The following is a 21326-nucleotide window of genomic DNA, read 5'->3' on the forward strand; positions in this document are numbered from 1 at the left end:
ACGATCCCGGCGTGCACCGCGGCCCCGCTACGGGGCGATGAGGGATGGGGAACACCCTCCCCCCGTTGCTATAGAGACCGCGGGGAGGGGACTACAACTCCCATGGTGCCCCGAGGCCGCTGTGGACTACAGCTCCCGGCATGCACCGCGCGTCCGGAAGGCGCGCTGAGGGAAACGGGGTGCTGCTATAGAGACAGAGGACGGGACTACAACTCCCATGGTGCCCCGCGGCCGCTCTGGACTACAGCTCCCGGCGTGCCCCGCGGCGGCGGCGGTGGTGGTGGTGGCGGGCGGCGGCCATTGGGGTCTCCCCGCACGCTCCGGGCCGCGCGGCTCCGCAGCGCCCCCGTGCGGTGACGGTGAGCGATGCCCGGGAGAGGGGAGGCCATGGGGGGGGATCCAATGGGATTGGGGGGGTCCTGGTTTGGGGGGGGGCATTGAGGGGATTGTGGGGGGTCCCAAGAGGGGGGGCATCTGTGTATGGGGGCGTCCCGGTGGGACTGGGGGGTTCCGGGGTATTGGGAAGGCCCCAATGGGATGGGGGGGGACCCGGTGGCATTGGGGGGGGCGGTTCGGGGTATTGGGAAGGCCCCAATGGGATGGGGGGGACCGGGTGGGACTGGAGGGGTCCGGGGTATTGGGAAGGCCCCATTGGGATGGGGGGGGACCCGGTGGGACTGGGTCCCCATCGGGTGTGGGGGGCACTGAGGGGCACAAGGAGGGATCATGGGGATGGAGGAGGGGGGGAGGATCCGAGGGTGCCCCCTGCGAGATGGGGTGGAATGGGTCAGAACAGATGGGGGGGGTAAATGGGGCACGGGGGGGTGATCAGAAGTGGGGTGCCCCATGGGATGTGTGGGTCCCTATGGGGGGGGTGTGGGTCTCTATGGGGGTGCAATGATGCCCGCCCCCCCCGTGTCCTTGGCGAGGGCACAGCCGAGATCCCGGAACAGCCGGGGCCCGGCGCGGGGGGGTCCCGAGGGCCGATTATGGGGCGGGCCCCCCCATCAATATCCCCATAGAGGCCGGGCTGGCGATGGGTCCCGCGCATGCGCTGTCGGGGCTGGTGCTGGGCCTGGTGCTGAGCACCGGGGCCGGGGCTGCGGGCGGCGATGACGTCCTGAGCCGGGCGGGCAGTGCCGCATGGGCGGCGCTAGAGGGCGCGCTAGGACCGCAGCCGCTGCGAGCGGTGAGCGAGGTGGGTACCGCATGGCAGGGATAGCGCATCCCTATGGAGCACACATGGGGTATGGAATGGGGGCTGCATGGCAGGGATAGCGCATCCCTATGGAGCACACATGGGGTATGGAATGGGGGCTGCATGGCAGGGATAGCGCATCCCTATGGAGCACACATGGGGTATGGAATGGGGGCTGCATGGCAGGGATAGCGCATCCCTATGGAGCACACATGGGGTATGGAATGGGGGCTGCATGGCAGGGATAGTGCATCCCTATGGAGCACACATGGGTATGGAATGGGGGCTGCATGGCAGGGATAGCGCATCCCTATGGAGCACACATGGGTATGGAATGGACTGCATGGCAGGGATAGCCATCCCTATGGAGCACACATGGGTATGGAATGGGGGCTGCATGGCAGGGATAGCGCATCCCATGGAGCACACATGGGTATGGAATGGGGGCTGCATCAGGGATAGCGCATCCCTATGGAGCACACATGGGTATGGAATGGGCTGCATCGGGATAGCGCATCCCTATGGAGCACACATGGGGTATGGGATGGGGGCTGCATGGCAGGGATAGCGCATCCCTATGGAGCACACATGGGTATGGAATGGGGGCTGCATGGCAGGGATAGCGCATCCCTATGGAGCACACATGGGTATGGAATGGGGGCTGCATGGCAGGGATAGCGCATCCCTATGGAGCACACATGGGTATGGAATGGGGGCTGCATGGCAGGGATAGCGCATCCCTATGGAGCACACATGGGTATGGAATGGGGGCTGCATCCCGGGGATAGCGCATCCCTATGGAGCACACATGGGTATGGAATGGGGGCTGCATCCCGGGGATAGCGCATCCCTATGGAGCACACATGGGTATGGAATGGGGGCTGCATGGCAGGGATAGCGCATCCCTATGGAGCACACATGGGTAAACACATGGATGGAATGGGGGCTGCATGGCAGGGATAGCGCATCCCTATGGAGCACACATGGGGTATGGAATGGGGGCTGCATGGCAGGGATAGCGCATCCCTATGGAGCACACATGGGTATGGAATGGGGGCTGCATGGCAGGGATAGCGCATCCCTATGGAGCACACATGGGTATGGAATGGGGGCTGCATGGCAGGGATAGCGCATCCCTATGGAGCACACATGGGGTATGGAATGGGGGCTGCATGGCGGGGATAGCGCATCCCTATGGAGCACACATGGTATGGAATGGGGGCTGCATGGCAGGGATAGCGCATCCCTATGGAGCACACATGGGTATGGAATGGGGGCTGCATGGCAGGGATAGCGCATCCCTATGGAGCACACATGGGTATGGAATGGGGGCTGCATGGCAGGGATAGCGCATCCCTATGGAGCACACATGGGTATGGAATGGGGGCTGCATGGCAGGGATAGCGCATCCCTATGGAGCACACATGGGTATGGAATGGGGGCTGCATCCCGAGGATAGCGCATCCCTATGGACACACATGGGTATGGAATGGGGCTGCACCCGGGATAGCGCATCCCTATGGAGCACACATGGGGTATGGAATGGGCTGCATCCCGGACAGCCATCCCAATGGAGCACACATGGGGTATGGAATGGGGGCTGCATGGCAGGATAGCGCATCCCTATGGAGCACACATGGGTATGGAATGGGGGCTGCATGGCAGGGATAGCGCATCCCTATGGAGCACACATGGGTATGGAATGGGGGCTGCATGGCAGGGATAGCGCATCCCTATGGAGCACACATGGGTATGGAATGGGGGCTGCATGGCAGGGATAGCGCATCCCTATACACACAAAACCGGCAGGGATAGCGCATCCCTATGGAGCACACATGGGTATGGAATGGGGGCTGCATCCCGGGGATAGCGCATCCCTATGGAGCACACATGGGTATGGAATGGGCTGCATCCCGGAGCACACATGGGTATGGAATGGGGGCTGCATGGCAGGGATAGCGCATCCCTATGGAGCACACATGGGTATGGAATGGGGGCTGCATGGCAGGGATAGCGCATCCCTATGGAGCACACATGGGTATGGAATGGGGGCTGCATGGCAGGGATAGCGCATCCCTATGGAGCACACATGGGTATGGAATGGGGGCTGCATGGCAGGGATAGCGCATCCCTATGGAGCACACATGGGTATGGAATGGGGGCTGCATGGCAGGGATAGCGCATCCCTATGGAGCACACATGGGTATGGAATGGGGGCTGCATGGCAGGGATAGCGCATCCCTATGGAGCACACATGGGTATGGAATGGGGGCTGCATGGCAGGGATAGCGCATCCCTATGGAGCACACATGGGTATGGAATGGGGGCTGCATGGCAGGGATAGCGCATCCCTATGGAGCACACATGGGTATGGAATGGGGGCTGCATGGCAGGGATAGCGCATCCCTATGGAGCACACATGGGTATGGAATGGGGGCTGCATGGCAGGGATAGCGCATCCCTATGGAGCACACATGGGTATGGAATGGGGGCTGCATGGCAGGGATAGCGCATCCCTATGGAGCACACATGGGGTATGGAATGGGGGCTGCATGGCAGGGATAGCGCATCCCTATGGAGCACACATGGGTATGGAATGGGGGCTGCATGGCAGGGATAGCGCATCCCTATGGAGCACACATGGGTATGGAATGGGGGCTGCATGGCAGGGATAGCGCATCCCTATGGAGCACACATGGGGTATGGAATGGGGGCTCCATCCGGGGGATAGCGCATCCCTATGGAGCACACATGGGTATGGAATGGGGGCTGCATGGCAGGGATAGCGCATCCCTATGGAGCACGCATGGGTATGGAATGGGGGCTGCATGGCAGGGATAGCGCATCCCTATGGAGCACACATGGGGTATGGAATGGGGGCTCCATGGGGATAGCGCATCCCTATGGAGCACACATGGGTATGGAATGGGGGCTGCATGGCAGGGATAGCGCATCCCTATGGAGCACACATGGGTATGGAATGGGGGCTGCATGGCAGGGATAGCGCATCCCTATGGAGCACACATGGGTATGGAAAGGGGGCATGGCAGGGATAGCGCATCCCTATGGAGCACACATGGAATGGAATGGGGGCTGCATGGCAGGGATAGCGCATCCCTATGGAGCACACATGGGTATGGAATGGGGGCTGCATGGCAGGGATAGCGCATCCCTATGGAGCACACATGGGTATGGAATGGGGGCTGCATGGCAGGGATAGCGCATCCCTATGGAGCACACATGGGTATGGAATGGGGGCTGCATGGCAGGGATAGCGCATCCCTATGGAGCACACATGGGGTATGGAATGGGGGCTGCATGGCGGGGATAGCGCATCCCTATGGAGCACACATGGGGTATGGGATGGGGGCTGCATGGCAGGGATAGCGCATCCCTATGGAGCACACATGGGGTATGGAATGGGGGCTGCATGGCAGGGATAGCGCATCCCTATGGAGCACACATGGGTATGGAATGGGGGCTGCATGGCAGGGATAGCGCATCCCTATGGAGCACACATGGGTATGGAATGGGGGCGCATGGCAGGGATAGCGCATCCCTATGGAGCACACATGAGCACACATGGGTATGGAATGGGGGCTGCATGGCAGGGATAGCGCATCCCTATGGAGCACACATGGGGTATGGAATGGGGGCTGCATGGCAGGGATAGCGCATCCCTATGGAGCACACATGGGTATGGAATGGGGGCTGCATGGCAGGGATAGCGCATCCCTATGGAGCACACATGGGGTATGGAATGGGGGCTGCATGGCAGGGATAGCGCATCCCTATGGAGCACACATGGGTATGGAATGGGGGCTGCATGGCAGGGATAGCGCATCCCTATGGAGCACACATGGGTATGGAATGGGGGCTGCATGGCAGGGATAGCGCATCCCTATGGAGCACACATGGGTATGGAATGGGGCTGCATGGAGGATAGGCATCCCTATGGAGCACACAGGGTATGGAATGGGGGCTGCATGGCAGGGCTAGCGCATCCCTATGGAGCACACATGGGTATGGAATGGGGGCTGCATGGCAGGGATAGCGCATCCCTATGGAGCACACATGGGTATGGAATGGGGGCTGCATGGCAGGGATAGCGCATCCCTATGGAGCACACATGGGGTATGGAATGGGGGCTGCATGGCAGGGATAGCGCATCCCTATGGAGCACACATGGGTATGGAATGGGGGCTGCATGGCAGGGATAGCGCATCCCTATGGAGCACACATGGGTATGGGATGGGGGCTCCATCCCCTCTCCCCTCTCCCCCAGTTCCTCTCCAGCTCCCTCTGGGCCATCTCCTGCGGGCTCTCGGCTGCTCTGGGCGCGCTCTGTGGGATCCTGGGGGAGCTCCTGGCGGCTGCTGGTGTCAGTGGTGAGTGCTGGGGTGGGGGCCTCTGCGTGGCACCAGGGACACACCAGTTAACACACCAGTAACACCAGTGACACCAGTAACACCAGTAACACCAGTAACACACCAGTAACACACCAGTGACACACCAGTAACACCAGTAACACCAGTAACACCAGTAACACACCAGTAACACACCAGTAACACCAGTAACACCAGTGACACACCAGTAACACACCAGTAACACCAGTAACACACCAGTGACACACCAGTAACACACCAGTAACACCAGTAACACACCAGTGACACACCAGTAACACACCAGTAACACCAGTAACACACCAGTAACACCAGTAGCACACCAGTAACACCAGTAACACCAGTAACACCAGTAACAACCGGGAACACCAGTAACACCAGTAACAACCAGTAACACCAGTAACACCAGTAACACCGGTAACACCAGTAACACCAGTAACACCAGTAACACCAGTAACACCAGTAACACCAGTAACACCGGTAACACACCATTAACACACGAGCAATACACCGGTAACACCAGTAACACACCAGTGACACACCAGTAACACATCGGTAACACCAGTGACACACCAGTAACACATTGGTAACACCAGTAACACACCAGTATTACACCAGTGACACCAGTAACACCAGTAACACACTAGTAACACCAGTGACACCAGTGACACCAGTAACACCAGTGACACCACTGACACCATTGACACCAGTGACACCAGTACCGCACATGGGTGCCATGACTGATACCATTGACACAATTGCCACCAGTGCCACCATTGACACCAGTGACATCAGTGACACCAGTGCCACCATTGACACCGGTGACACCATTGACAGCAGTGACACCATTGACATCATGCCACCAGTGCCACCATTGACACCAGTACCACACACACCAGTGACACCAATCCCGCACACACACAGTGACACCAGTACCACACACACCAGTGACACCAGTACCGCACACACCAGTGACACCAGTGACACCAGTCCCACACACACCAGTAACACACCAGTGACACCAGTAACACACCAGTGACACCAGTCCTGCACACACACACACCAGTGACACCAGTGACACCACTCCCGCACACACCAGTGACACCAGCGACACCAGTCCCATACACACACAGCACTGATACCAGTGACACCAGTACTGCACACACACACCAGTGACACCAGTAACACACCAGTAACACACCAGTGACACCAGTAACACACCAGTAACACACCAGTGACACCAGTCCCGCACTCAGGTGCCCCCATTGCCCCCATTCCCCCCCATTCCCCTCTCCCCTCTCCCACCCTCTCCCATTCCCGTTCCAGGCCCCCCCTCTCTGCTCGCATCGGCCCCGGCTCCCCCCTCGGTCCAGCGGGCGCTGCTCTGGGCTCTGGCGGCGCTGGCGCTCTCGGGGCTCCGCTCCCTGCTGCGGGCCCGGCTCCAGCCCCTGCTCGGCCCCGCGCTGCGCTGCGCTTTCCTCTGCGCCTTCCTGCTGGTGGCGGGGTCCGCGCAGAGCCCCACGGCGCAGGCGGGGCAGCTCCTGGCTCTATGGGCGCTGAGCTGCGCCCTCCAGGCCCTCCTGGGACCCCCCCCCGAGCGCGATCCCGACCCCCGCCTGCAGGCGGCGCTCAGGAGCCTCGAGTGGAAAGTGGAGGAGCTGCAGAGGAGGCAGAGGTGGGGGGGGCCCCGCAATAGGGAGGAGTGAGGGACCCCCCCCCCCCCCTGCATCCCCCTCCCTGCGCACCCTGGTCCTGCAGGTGGGGTCCCCCCCATTGTAGCATCCCAAAGCTGGGGATGCTCCCATTGATGGCAGAAGTGGGGGGACCCCGGGGGGAGCCCCATGGAGCCCCCCTGCATCCCCCTCTCTGCACCCCCTGGTCCCGCAGGGGGGGTCCCCCCCATTGCAGCACCCTAAAGCTGAGGGGATGCTCCCATTGATGGCAGAAGTGGGGGGACCCCGAGGATGCGCTCCCTGAGCTGCCCCATTGTTCCCTATGGACCCCTCAGCATCCCCCTCCCTGCGCACCCTGGTCCCACAGATGGGGTCCCCCCCATTGCAGCACCCTAAAGCTGGGGATGCTCCCATTGATGGCAAAAGTGGGGGGACCCCGGGGGTGCGCCCCATGGACCCCCCAGCATCCCCCTCCCTGCGCCCCCTTATCCCACAGAGGGGGTCCCCCCCATTGACGGCAGAAGTGGGGGGACCCCGAGGATGCGCTCCCTGAGCTACCCCATTGCACCCCATGCACACCCCCCAGCATCCCCCTCCCTGCACCCCCTTATCCCACAGACGGGATGCTCCCATTGATGGCAGAAGTGGGGGGGACCCCGGACCAGGGAGGAGGGAGGGACCCCGAGGGTGCACCCCACTGAGCTGCCCCATTGCATCCCATGGACCGCCCCAGCATCCCCCTCCTTGCACCCCCTTATCCCACAGATGGGGTCCCCCCATTGCAGCATCCCAAAGCTGGGGATGCTCCCGTTGATGGCAGAAGGGGGGGGACACCCCATAACTGGGAGGAGGGATACCCCCCAGCACACTCCTCACAAGCTGCCCCATTGCACCCCATTGCTTTGGCTCTGGACCCCCAAACACGCATCCCTCTGGGACCCCCCATTACATACACAGAGGTGTCTCCCCCCCCCCCACTGCAGCACCCCAAAAGCTGGGGACGTGCTCCCAGTGCCTTCCCCCAAGCCAAAAGTGCCTTGCCCAGTGTGGGGGGACCCCCCTGCTCCCGACCTCAGGCCGAAATGGGGGTTCACCCTATGGGGGGGTGCAGCCCCCCCCTCGCTGTCAGCTGCTTTTGTACATGGGTCTGAATAAAGCCGGGTTCATCCCAGTCTGGCTCCTCTGCTCCACACATGGATCCCCATTGGGATACAGGGGGGACCCCCTTGGGGATGCTCAGAACCCCCCAATCCCAGTCTGGTGTGGGGGGGGTGAATTCATCCTTCTCCCCCTGCTGATGGTGCTGAGGGGGGTCCTTGTCTCCATCCCTGTGGATGGGGGCTTCTCAATAGGGCTCGTGGTACCCCGTGTCCTGGAATGGGAATGGGGATGGGAATGGGAATGGGATGAGAGCAGGGTAGAGTTGGGAATGGAGATGGGACTGGGGAACTGGGTGGGAATGGGAATGAAGAGTGTAATGTGGAACAGGGTGGGATGGGGATGGGGAACAGGATGGGAATGGGGATAGGGACGGAGATGGGGACGGGGAGTGGGATGGGAATGGGAAGGGGATGAGAATAGGATACAGTTGGGAATGGAGATGGGGTTGGGCAGCAGGATAGGAATGGGAATGAGCAGTGTAATGCAGAACAGAATGGGGTGGTGATGTGAATGAGGATGAGGATGGGGAGCAGGATGGGATTGGAGTGAGAATGGGGATGGGGAATGGGATGGGAAAGGGGATAAGGATGGAAATGGGGATGGGGAGCAGGATGGGAAAGGGATGGGGATGGGAATGGAAATGGGGATGGGAGTGGAATGGGGAGGAGGATGGGGTGGGAATGGGTATAGGGAGGGAAATAGGGACAGGGAGCAGGATGGGAATGGGAAAGGAATGAGAACAGGATAGAGTTGGGAATGGAGATAGGATTGGGCAGCAGGATAGGAATGGGAATAAACAGGATAATGCGGAAGAGGATGGGGTGGCGATGTGAATGGGGATGGGGATGGGATTGGGATGGGATTGGAATGAGAATGGGGATGGGGAACAGGATGGGAATGGGGATAGGGATGGAAAGGGGAATGGGAAAAGGACGGGAATGGGAATGGGGGTGGGAGTGGGATGGGAATGACGATGGGGAACAGGATGGGAATGGGGCTAGGGATGGAAATGGGGATAGGAAAGGGACAGGATGGGAATGGAAATGGGGATGGGAATAGGAGTGGGGAGGAGGATGGGGTGGGAATGGGGATAGGGAGGGAAATAGGGATGGGACTGGGATGAGAATGAGGATGGGGAACAGGATGGGAATGGGGATAGGGATAGAAAGGGGAATGGGAAAGGGACGGGAATGGGAATGGGGATGGGAGTGGGATGGGAATGAGGATGGGGAACAGGATGGGAATGGGGATAGGAATAGAAATGGGAATGGGAAAGGGACAGGGAAGGGAAGGGAATGGTAATGGGGATGGGAGTGGGATGGGATGGGAATGAGGATGGGGAACAGGATGGGAATGGGGATAAGGAAGGAAACGGGATGGGAGCAGCCCTCGGTGGTCGGCGCTACCCAGGGCGGGCAAGAGGCGGTGTTTAGGACCCAGCGGGACGAGGCGGTGCCGGTGCGGGTCCCGCCCCGGCCCCATTGTCTGTACGGGAGGCGGAGGAACGGGAGCGGCGAACGAGCCCCGGCCATGGCCCCGGTACCGACCCCGGGCCCGAAACTGGCGCTGTTGACCGCGGCCCTGCTCTGCTCCTCGGGTGAGTGCGGGCGGGACCGATCGCGATCGCTATCGCGATAGGGGGTGAACCCTTTCCACACCCCCCCCCCCCCAATCCCGCAGCCATTCCCGCATCGGGAGTCGTTTCCACACTGGGATCCCCTCGGGATCGCGGGGGGGGGGGTGGGGGCGGAACCCCCAGTTCCAGTGTGGAACGTGGGATCCAATGGGAATTCCTCCTTGCTTCCCATTGGGAATCACCCCCCCTCTTTCCCCAGTTCATCGCTGCATCCCACCGGGATGATGCCACCAGCATCCCTCCTCCTTCACCCCCGTTGTTACGAACGGGGATGAAGTTGGGGTGACGCTATAGCACGGATGCAGGGCATCACCCATAGCATCACACCCCCTTGTTCCCCATAGCAAAAGGGGACGGGGACCCCCCGGAACCCCTGTTCCTACCGGCAGACCTGGAGCTCCTGGGGGTACCGGAATACTACCGCTTGCAACGGGCAGACCGGGATACCCCAACCAACACCTCCATGGATACCCGCACCGAGACCTTCCTGATGCTGCGGCACAACCCCGGTACCCAACCTTTGCTCCAAGCCACTTACCCCCCCTTCAGCACCCGGCAGGTAAAGTGGTCCCCAAATCCATCCCCTTTTTCCATGCATCCTTTATAGGGGGGATGCTCAGCATCCTGCTCCCATCATCCCTATCCCACTGCAGGAGGTACCCATGGAGAGGGAGCAGAGGGAAGCTTGGGCTGTGCGGGCTGTCCCCATTGAGAGCTCCGTGTCACCGGCAGAGCCCTTTGCCCGTGTGCTCTTCCATCTGTATGGGCCTGATTGGATGGCTGGGAAACGGGATCATCCCGAGGGATGGGATCCACCCGGACAGCGGGAGCAGGGTGAGCCTGGAATGTGGGATCAGCATCAGGAGCGGGATCGTCCTGGGGAGTGGGATCACCCCAAGGAGCAGCATCCCAAGAACTGGGATCACCCCAAGGAGCAGCATCCCAAGAACTGGGATCATCCCAAGGAGCAGCATCCCAGGAACTGGGATCACCCCAAGGAGCAGCATCACAAGAACTGGGATCATCCCAAGGAATGGGATCAACCTAAAGAGAGGGATCACCCCATGGAACAGCATCATCCCAGGACCTGGGATCATCCCAAGGAGCAGCATCCCAAGAACTGGGATCATCCCAAGGAATGGGATCAACCTAAAGAGAGGGATCATCCCAAGGAGCAAAACCACCCCAGGAACTGGGATCACCCCAAGGAACGGGATCACCCTGGAGACTGGGATCACCCCACAAAGCAGGATCACCCCAAGGAATGGGATCACCCCATGGAATGGGATCACCCCATGGAACGGGATCACCCCAAGGACCGAGACCTGCCCTATGTCACCCTCTATGCACATCACCATGGCCGGGTGGCCCATGCCTCGTGCCACCTGCAGGTCAGTGCCACCATGGGCTCACCCCCTTCATCCCCCTAACTGGGATGCACCAGGATGCACCGGGATGCGCCGGGATGCAGTGGGATGCAATGGGATGCACTGGGATGCACCAGGATGCACCGGGATGCACTGGGATGCAGCAGGATGCACCGGGATGCAGTGGGATGTAGTGGGATGCACCAGGATGCACTGGGATGCACCGGGATGCACCGGGATGCACTGGGACACACCGGGATGCACCGGGATGCACCGGGATGCAGTGGGATGCACTGGGATGCACTGGGATGCACCGGGATGCACCGGGATGCACCGGGATGCACTGGGATGCACTGGGATGCACTGGGATGCACCGGGATGCACTGGGATGCACTGGGATGCAGTGGGATGCACTGGGATGCAGTGGGATGCACCGGGATGCACTGGGACTCACTGGGATGCACTGGGATGCACCGGGATGCACCAGGATGCACCGGGATGCAGTGGGATGCACCGGGATGCAGTGGGATGCAGTGGGATGCACCGGGATGCACCGGGATGCACTGGGATGCACTGGGATGAACCGGGATGCACTGGGACTCACTGGGATGCACTGGGATGAACTGGGATGCACCGGAACACACCAGAACCCCACTCTCCCCTCCAGGCACCCCTGGGCGCCTGCGTGGTAGAACTGGAGATCCCCCCCCACTGGTTCTCCCCCGCTCCCCCCGCACCGGCCCAGCTCCAGTACAGCGTGATGGGATCCCGGGAACACCGCACTGGGAACCGGGAACGGGGCCGTGCCGGGGCTGCTCCACATCCCCTGGGCTCCCTGGAGCTGCGGGCGGCGGAGGCGGTGCGGTGGCAGGAGGTGAGGTTGGACCCCAAGGTCCTGCTGCGGGTACCCGATGCCAGCGTGCGGCCGGGGCATCGCTTCAGCGCCAGCATCGCCCTGCGGCACAACTTCACCGCCGACCACTTGGTGCTGCGGTGAGAGGATGCGGGGGTACCCCCGATGCTGCGGGAACGGGGGGGTTATAACAGGGATGGGGGCTGATGGGGATGCTCCATTAGGATCAAGGCCAAGAAAGGGCTGCAGGTGATGGGTGCCCGCAGCGGGGTACCCGGGGCATGGACAACGCATGTGGAGCGCAGCCGCGGTCCCAAGCACTCCACGGTGGTGGTGATGTGCCGGAGGAGCGGGGATGCTGCTGCTGGATCCAGGTAAGGGATGCGCCCCATAGGGGTTAAGCATCCCAATGTGGGCATTGTGGGGACGGGGGGGGGTACAGCGCAGCTTGACCCCCATATGGTGGCACAGGGTGGCTGATACTGAGGCGTTCCTGCACTTGGATGTGGTGGTGGAGAATGGGACCGCGGGGCTGGCACCGGTGCGGCCCCTCACGTGGCAAGTGGAGTACCCAGGGCAGGACCCCGAGGCGCAGAAGGATAAACTGGTGTGGGAGATCCAGGTGTCGGAGCGCGATGTCCGGGCTCTCGTCCCCCTTGTACAGGTGGGTACCCCCCATCCTGTCCCCATCATCCCATCCCCACCATCCCACCCACACCATCCTGTCTCCATCATCCCATCCCCATCATCCCATCCCATCCCATCCCATCCCCATCATCCCATCCCCATCATCCCATCCCATCCCATCCCATCCCATCCCCATTATCCCATCCCATCCCCATCATCCCATCCCCATCATCCCATCCCATCCCCATCATCCCACCCTCATCATCCCATCACCACTACCCCATCCCCATTCCCCCATCCCCACCATCCCATCATCCCATCCCCATCATCCCATCCCCATCATCCTGTCCCATCCCCATCCCCATCATCCCATCCCATCCCATCCCATCCCATCCCCATCCCATCCCATCCCATCCCATCCCCATCATCCCATCCCATCCCCATCATCCCATCCCCATCCCATCCCCATCCCATCCCATCCCATCCCCACCATCCCATCCCCACATCCCATCCCATCCCATCCCCATCATCCATCCATCCCCACCCCATCCCCATCCCATCCCATCCCCATCATCCATCCCCATCATCCCATCCCCATCCCCATCCCATCCCCATCATCCCATCCCCATCCCACCCCATTCCCACTACCCCACCCCATTCCCATCCCATCCCACCCCATCCCCCCCATGCCATCCCCATCCCCCCCATATGGAGCCATGTTCCCAGCCCCACTCTGCCCCACAGGACCTGGAGATCCTCAACACGGCCCCACTGACGGGGGTCCCCCGCTTCGTGCCCGTCAGACTGGTGTTGGTGGAGGCGGGGGGGGGCATCACTGAGCTCCCGGAGCCCCCCGGCTGCGAGTCAGCTGACAAGCAGGTCCTGCAGGTGAGCGGGACCCCCAGATCCCCCCAGTACCCCATAGACACCCCTATGCCCCTCTATACCCCCCTATACCCCCTATACCCCTTATACCCCCCTATACCCCCTATACTCCCTATACCCCTTACAGCCCCTATAGCCCCCTATAGCCCCTATACCCCCCTATACTCCCTATACCCCCTATACTCCTGTATCCCCTACACCCCCTATACCCCCTATACCACCTATACCCCCTATACCCCCTATAACCACCATACCCCCTATACCCCCCTATACCCCCTATATGCCCCTATACCCCTTATACTCCCATACCCCCTATCCCCCTATAGCCCTATACAACCTATATGCCCCTATACCCCCTATCCCCCCCCATACCCCATATACCCCCTATACCCCCTATACCCCCTATACCCCCTATCCCCCATACCCCCATACCCCTCATACCCCCTATACCCCCTATACCCCCTCTACCCCCCATACCCCCTATACCCCCCATACCCCCTATACCCCCCATACCCCCTATACCCCTCTAAACCCCCTATACCCTCCATACCCCCCCATACCCCCCTATAGCCCCTATACCCCCTATACCCTCTATACCCCCTATCACCCCTATCCCCCCTATACCCCCATGCCCCCTATACCCCCTATACCCCCCATATCCCCCTATACCCTCAAACCCCCCTGTAACCCCTATACCCCCATACCCCCCTATACCCCCCATACCCTCTATACCCCCTATCACCCCTATCCCCCCCATACCCCCCATACCCCTTATACCCATCCCCCATACCCCCCATACCCCCCATATCCCCCCATCCCCCCTCTACCCCCATCTCCCCTCCCCGCGCAGGTCTCTGCCGCCTGCACCGCGGTGTTCGTGGGGGGCCAGGAGAGCCGTGGGGCTCGGGGGGCTCGGGTGGATTTCTGGTGGCGGCGCCTGCACGCGGCGCTGAGCTTCACGGTGTGGGCCCCACTGCTGCCGCTGCGCCTGCAGCTGGGGGACACGGCCCTGGGGCAGCTGCGGGGCTGGCGCCTGCCCCACGGCACCGAGAGGTGAGAGCAAGGGATGGGGATGTGGGGCACGGAGCAACCGCTGGGGTCAGTGCATAGGGGCTGCCCCATTGAGAGCCTTCTCCGACCACACACTGGCCCCATTGAACCCCCATCCCATCCCATCCTGATCCCACCCCCATCCCATCCCATCCCCATCCCATCCCCACCCCCTCCCCATCCCCATCCCCGTCCCCATCCCACCCCATCCACATCCCATCCCCACCCCACCCCATCCCCATCCCATCCCCACCCCACCCCATCCCCATCCCATCCCCATCCCCACCCCATTCCCCATCCATCCCCATCCATCCCCATCCCCCATCCCATCCCCATCCATCCATCCCCATCCCATCCATCCCCATCCATCCCCATCCCCACCCAGTCCATCCATCCCCATCCCCATCCCCATCCATCCCCCATCCCATCCCCATCCCATCCCCATCCATCCCCATCCCCATCCCATCCCATCCATCCCCATCCCCATCCCATCCCCATCCCATCCCCCATCCCCATCCCCATCCCCACCCCATCCCCATCCCCATCCCCCATCCCCACCCCATCCCCATCCCCATCCCCCATCCCATCCCCATCCCCATCCCCATCCATCCCATCCCCACCCCATCCCATCCCCATCCCATCCCCATCCCATCCCATCCCCATCCCATCCCCATCCCCACCCCATCCCATCCCCATCCCCACCCCATCCATCCCCATCCCATCCACGCACCATCCCCATCCCATTCCATCCATCCCATCCTGATCCATCCCAGCCCCATCCCCATCCCATCCCATCCATCCCCATCCATCCCATCCCCATCCCATCCCCCATCCCCACCCATCCATCCATCCATCCCCATCCATCCATCCCCATCCATCCCATCCCCATCCATCCCCATCCCATCCCCATCCATCCCCATCCATCCCCATCCCCATCCCCATCCCCATCCCCATCCATCCCCATCCCCATCCCCATCCCCACCCCATCCCCATCCCCATCCCCATCCCCATCCATCCATCCCTCCCCATCCCTCCATCCCCATCCATCCCATCCATCCCCATCCCCATGCCTTCCCCCATCCCATCCCCATCCCATCATCCCCATCCCCATCCCCATCCCCATCCATCCCGTCCCCATCCCCATCCCCATCCCCATCCCCATCCATCCCCATCCATCCATCCCCTCCCCATCCATCCATCCCCATCCATACCCATCCCCATCCCCATCCATCCCCCATCCCGTCCCCATCCCCATCCCCATCCCCATCCCCATCCCCATCCCACCCCCATCCCATCCCCAGTCCCATCCCCAGTCCCCATCCCCATCCCATCCCCATCCCATCCATCCCCATCCCCATCCCCATCCCCATCCCCATCCCATCCCCACCCCATCCATCCCCATCCCCCATCCATCCCCATCCCACCCCATCCCATCCCCACCTCATCCCCATCCCTCCCGTCCCCATCCCCATCCCTGTTCCCATCCCATCCCCATCTCATCCCCATCCATCCATCCCCTCCATCCCATCCCATCCCCCATCCCGTCCATCCCCATCCCCATCCCATCCCCCATCCCATTCCCATCCCCATCCCCATCTCCCATCCCCATCCCCATCCCCATCCCCATCCCACCCCCATCCCATCCCCATCCCCATCCCCATCCCCATCCCCATCCATCCCATCCCCATCCCCATCCCCATCCCCATCCCCCATCCCATCCCCATCCCACCCCATCCCATCCCCCATCCCCATCCCCATCCCATCATCCCCATCCCCATCCCCATCCCCTCCCCCATCCCCATCCATCCCCATCCCCATCCCATCCCATCCCCATCCCCATCCATCCCCATCCATCCCCATCCCCATCCCCCATCCCATCCCCATCCCCATCCCCATCCATCCATCCCCATCCCCATCCCCATCCATCCATCCCCATCCCCATCCCCCATCCCCATCCCCATCCCACATCCATCCCCATCCCCATCCCCATCCCCATCCCCATCCCATCCCCACCCCATCCCATCCCATCCCCATCCCCATCCCATCCCCCATCCCTATTCCTATCCCCATCCCCATCCCATCCTGATCCCCATCCCCAGTCCCCTCCCCATCCCATCCTATACCCCATCCCTCATCCCCATCCCATCCTGATCCTGTGATCCCCATCCTGATCCCATTTACATCCCCATCCCATCCCATCCTATTCCCATCCCCATCCCACCCCATCCCTAATCCTATTCCCATCCCATCATCCCCTACTCCCTACTGGGATTTCCTCATCCCCATCCCATCCCCATCCCCATCCCCATCCCATCGCATCCCCCCATCCCCCATCCCCATCCCCACATCCCCTGTATCCCTGATCTGGGTTCTTATCCCATCCCCATCCCATCCACATCCCCATCCCCATCACATCCCATCCCATCCCATCCCATCCCCACTCCCCTCTCCCCATTCCCACCTCCCCGTTCCCCGCAGCGCTCCGGATGAGGCCGCTCCCGGTGCCCGGGATGGTCCCCGCCGGTTCCGGGGCTGCCGCCCTCAGTTCCAGCGCACGGCGCTGCGGGTCCTGGCTCACTTCGCGGCGCGGCCGCTGGACGGGGGCCGGCCCCTCGCGTACCTGCCCGGCCCCGCCTGGCTCCTCGATGTCACCCCCCTGGTGGCCGCACGCACCCGGGTCCAGGACCCGCGGGTGGCAGCGCTGGAGCCGGGCCCTGTGGTGGTGGGGCTGGAGCCAGGGGTCACCTCGGTGGAGGTAGGGATGGGGTGGGGATGGGATGGGATGGGATGGGATGGGGATGGGATGGGATGGGATGGGGATGGGGATGGGGATGGGGATGGATGGGGATGGGGATGGGGATGGGATGGGGATGGGGATGGGGATGGGATGGGGATGGGATGGGGATGGGATGGGGATGGATGGGATGGGGATGGGGATGGGGATGGGGATGGGGATGGGATGGGGATGGGGATGGGGATGGATGGGATGGGGATGGGGATGGGATGGATGGGGATGGGATGGGGATGGGATGGGATGGGGATGGGGATGGGGATGGGGATGGGGATGGATGGGGATGGGGATGGGGATGGGATGGGGATGTATGGGGATGGGAATGGAAGGGATGGGGATGGATGAGATGGAATGGGTATGAATGAGGATGGGGATGGGGATGGGATGGGGATAGGATGGTGATGGGGTGTGATGGGGATGGGGATGGGATGGATGGGGATGGGATGGGGATGGGATGGGGATGGGATGGGGATGGGGATGGGATGGGGATGGGGATGGATGGGGATGGGGATGGATGGCGATGGGGATGGATGGGGATGGGATGGGGATGGGGATGGGATAGGGATGGATGGGGATGGGGATGGGATGGGGATGGGATGGGGATGGGATGGGGATGGGATGGGGATGGGGATGGGGATGGGATGGGGATGGGGATGGATGGGGATGGGATGGGGATGGGGATGGGGTGGGGATGGGGATGGGATGGGGATGGGATGGGGATGGGGTGGGGGTGGGGGATGGGGATGGGATGGGGATGGGGATGGGATGGGGATGGGGTGGGGATGGGGATGGGATGGGGATGGGGATGGGGTTGGGGATGGGAAGGGGATGGGATGGGGATGGGGATGGGATGGGGATGGGGATGGGGATGGGGATGGGGATGGGATGGGGATGGGGATGGGGGATGGGATGGGGATGGATGGGGATGGGGATGGGTGGGATGGGGATGGGATGGGGATGGGATGGGGATGGGGATGGGGATGGGGGTGGGGATGGGGATGGGATGGGGATGGGATGGGGATGGGATGGGGATGGGGATGGGATGGGGGTGGGGATGGGGATGGGATGGGGATGGGATGGGGATGGGGATGGGGATGGGGATGGGGATGGGATGGGATGGGATGGGATGGGATGGATGGGGAAGGGGATGGGGATGGGATGGGGATGGGGATGGGGATGGGGATGGGGATGGGGATGGATGGATGGGATGGGATGGGATGGGATGGGGGATGGGGATGGGGATGGATGGGGATGGGATGGATGGGGATGGATGGGATGGGATGGGATGGGATGGGGATGGGGATGGGGATGGGGATGGGGATGGGGATGGGATGGGGATGGGGATGGGGTGGGGATGGGGATGGGGAGGGGATGGGGAGGGGATGGGGATGGGATGGGGATGGGGATGGGGTTGGGATGGGAATGGGGATGGGATGGGGATGGAGGGAGGGATGAAGGGGGTGGAGGGAGGGATGCAGGGGATGGAGGAAGGGATGGAGGGAGGGATGAAGGGGATGGAGGGAGGGATGCAAGGGATGGAGGGAGGGATGGAGGGGATGGAGGGAGGGATGCAGAGGATGGAGGAACAGATGGAGAGAGGGATGAAGGGGGGTGGAGGAAGAGATGCAGAGGATGGAGGGAGGGATGCAGGGGATGGAGGAAGGGAAGAAGAGGATGGAGGAAGGGATGGAGGGAGGGATGCAGGGGATGGAGGAAGGGAAGAAGAGGATGGAGGAAGGGATGGAGGGAGGGATGCAGGGGATGGAGGAAGGGAAGGAGGATGGAGGAAGGGATGGAGGGAGGGATGCAGGGGATGGAGGAAGGGGATGGAGGAGGAATGGAGAGGGAGGGGATGGAGGGATGGAGGAGGATGGAAGAAGAGGATGGAGGAAGGGATGGAGGGAGGGATGCAGGGGATGGAGGGAGGGGTGGAGGAAGGGATGGAGGGGATGGAGGGAGGGAACTGGAGTTGCTGAGTACCAGGCCAGGGGTGCCAGAGGCTGGAGGTGTGACCTGAGGGCTCACAGTGTGTCCCCCCCCCATGTCCCAGGTCCGCTCCCCACTGTCAGACTCCATCCTGGGGGAGCAGACGCTGGTGGTGTCGGATGAGAAGGTGACGGTGACGGAGCTCCGGGCCCAGCTCGTGTCGGGGCTGTCCCTGGTGGTGCGGGCAGAGCCAGGGCACCGGGGGCTGGTGACCGCCAGCGCCATGGGCACAGGGAGCCTGCGGGTACCCAAGCAGGTGAGGGCTATGGGGGCTTGGAGCACCCTGCTCCAATGGAAGGGGTTGGGGTTGGGATGAGCTTTAAGCTCCATGCATCCCACCCCATCCCATCCTTCCCGGTGCCATCCTTCCCTGCAGGAAGCGACGCTCTCCGTGTGGCTGTCCTTCTCCGACCACACACTGGCCCCATTGGAGCTCTATGGGTGGCAGGACACAGCCTTGACCCTAACATCGCTGGACCCCACCATAGCCACCGTGGGGGGCTCCCCGGGTGTCCCCACCGCGCACCCATGGGTGGTAGCCGAAGGCCCGGGGCGCGGGGCCCTGCTGCAGCTCAGCCTGCACCCCCCAGACCCCTGCCGCCGGGGCCGGCACCGCGGCACCGCCTTGGCCACCGGCACCGCTTGGCTTGAGGTGCTGGGGGGGGGTAACGGCGCCACCAGCACCGGGGTCCCCCATGGGTCCAGGTCCCCGTTCCAAAGGGCGGAAGGGGCCATGTCCGGAGAGGCGGTGACGGCCGGGAGCGAGCCACGGAGGAGGGATGCGATGGGCAACACCAAGCTCCAAGGGATGGGGTCTTCATCGGAGGAGGAGGAGGATGGGTATGGGCACACTGGTGAGGAGGAGGAGGAGATGGTGAAGGCTCCGGAGCGCGTAACCGACCTGGAGATCGGCATGTACGTCCTGCTGGGGGTCTTCTGCTTGGCCATCTTCATCTTCCTCATCAACTGCATCTTCTTCGTGCTGCGCTACCAGCAGAAGGAGCTGCCCGATGCCGCGGCCCCATCGTCGGCCCCACAGCCCCACAACTGGGTCTGGTTGGGTACCGACCAGGAGGAGCTGAGCCGGCAGCTGGACCGGCGGCAACCCGAGCCCCCCATCACCGATGGGCGCTGCTGCTGCGGTTCTGAAGATGGGGGTACCCCCAGCCCCACAAGCCCGGCGGTTGCTCCGCAGCCCCATAGGGAAGGTGGAGCCCCAAGGGGGGGCAGGAGGAAGAGGGTGGAATTTGTCACCTTCTCCCCAACTCGAGGCGCTGAGGACCCCCAAGAGGAGCCCGTTCCCAATGTCCAATCCATCCTGGTGGCCAGCGAGGATGACATCCGTTGGGTGTGCGAGGATATGGGGCTGCGGGACCCCGAGGAGCTCCGTAGCTACATGGAGAGGATCCGGGGCAGCTCCTGAGCACGGTGGGATGAGATCCCAGTGCTCCCAGTCCGAAGCAGGAAGGGACCCACCTGCCTTGTGCCACCATAGGGATGCACACACACATGGGCTTGGGGGACCGCTCCGTGGTGATGGTGTTGGGGTCTGGGGCCATCACCCCTGTAAAGGGGGGTGTCCTAACTGCTTAGGGTCTCATTGCGCCCTTGTGTTCATAGTGATGCTGAGTCCTGTGTTGGGTGCCCTGACCCACACATCCGGGTTTGTATGACTGACTGATGTTCGGTACCTGTC

General features: G+C 62.2%; 2 protein-coding genes across 2 annotated transcripts; both read left to right on the plus strand.

Moving 5' to 3' along the window:
* Positions 1-1036: 1036 nt before the first annotated feature.
* TMEM109 (transmembrane protein 109) lies at positions 1037-7307 on the plus strand. The gene is made up of 3 exons (XM_061348444.1): positions 1037-1198; positions 5484-5586; positions 6928-7307. Exons 1-3 carry the CDS (start codon positions 1037-1039, stop codon positions 7305-7307), a joined length of 645 nt encoding a protein of 214 aa, XP_061204428.1.
* Positions 7308-9788: 2481 nt separating this feature from the next.
* Positions 9789-21057, plus strand: TMEM132A (transmembrane protein 132A). Its single transcript, XM_061348445.1, has 12 exons — positions 9789-10032; positions 10416-10630; positions 10725-10905; positions 11122-11462; positions 12106-12431; positions 12516-12665; positions 12763-12955; positions 13663-13806; positions 14654-14856; positions 17332-17608; positions 19695-19886; positions 20007-21057. Exons 1-12 carry the CDS (start codon positions 9789-9791, stop codon positions 21051-21053), a joined length of 3513 nt encoding a protein of 1170 aa, XP_061204429.1. The 3' UTR covers positions 21054-21057.
* The last annotated feature ends 269 nt before the right edge of the window (positions 21058-21326 follow it).

This window comes from Neopsephotus bourkii, unplaced genomic scaffold (genome assembly GCF_033783945.1).
Source record: "Neopsephotus bourkii isolate Nb327-2 ecotype Australia unplaced genomic scaffold, CSIRO-AGI_Nbou_v1 NB_358, whole genome shotgun sequence".
NCBI classification, from domain to species: Eukaryota; Metazoa; Chordata; class Aves; order Psittaciformes; family Psittacidae; genus Neopsephotus; species Neopsephotus bourkii.